This window comes from Hippocampus comes, unplaced genomic scaffold, assembly GCF_001891065.2.
Source record: "Hippocampus comes isolate QL1 unplaced genomic scaffold, H_comes_QL1_v1.1 C16642148, whole genome shotgun sequence".
NCBI lineage: Eukaryota > Metazoa > Chordata > Actinopteri > Syngnathiformes > Syngnathidae > Hippocampus > Hippocampus comes.
The window spans coordinates 1-633 of NW_017835624.1; the positions used below are offsets into that span (position 1 = coordinate 1).

Below are 633 nucleotides of genomic sequence, written 5' to 3' on the forward strand. Positions count from 1 at the left end.
TTTCACACAGCAGCAGCAGCCGCCGCTGCTGGAGGACTGCAAGCTCTTTGAGACACTCTTCGAGGGTGACATGGCAGCACAGGCCCAGCAGGAGTGGAAGAAAGCCATGACGGAGCTGGCTCAGGAGGAGCCGGACCTGCTCGAGCATTTTCAGAAACTCTCTGAGGCTGCCTGCAAAGTTGGCAAGTTTTGGTGTTTTCTTTGATTCTTTTTGCCCGATTGTTGTTTTGGTCTCTTCCTGGTTAAACAATGTGTTTATCCCACGCAGGGACTGACACGGCTTCTCAGCAAGAATTTACCTCCTGCCTCAAAGATACCCTCCGTGGCCTCGCCAAGAATGCCGATAACTTGCAGGTAGACTTTTTACTTTATTTTACTTTTGACTGAACGTTATGATGCACTGTTCCCTGTTCTGTGTAATGTACAGAGAACCGTCACATTTAGCGGGAGGTAGGGACCAAACAAACAATGAATTGTGAATATTAACCTACATAGCAGAATGAGTTAATTGTCGAAGTGTGACAAGATATGAACTGGTTACACCGTACCCAAGTTACACCTGTTTGTGTTCCCGCAGTCTTCTGGCCTCGCCGGAGACGATCTCGTAAAGGCCCTGGAAGGCTTGGGATTGGA

The 633-nt window shown here is 48.5% G+C and overlaps 1 protein-coding gene across 1 annotated transcript; it reads left to right on the forward strand.

The window, feature by feature from the left end:
• Window positions 1-4: 4 nt before the first annotated feature.
• LOC109508819 (peroxisomal biogenesis factor 19-like) lies at window positions 5-628 on the forward strand (the record flags this gene model as incomplete). Its single annotated transcript, XM_019858776.1, has 3 exons — window positions 5-182; window positions 269-354; window positions 578-628. Coding segments are annotated over 3 exons (315 nt in total), but the record flags the coding sequence as incomplete, so codon positions are not given.
• Window positions 629-633: the final 5 nt, after the last annotated feature.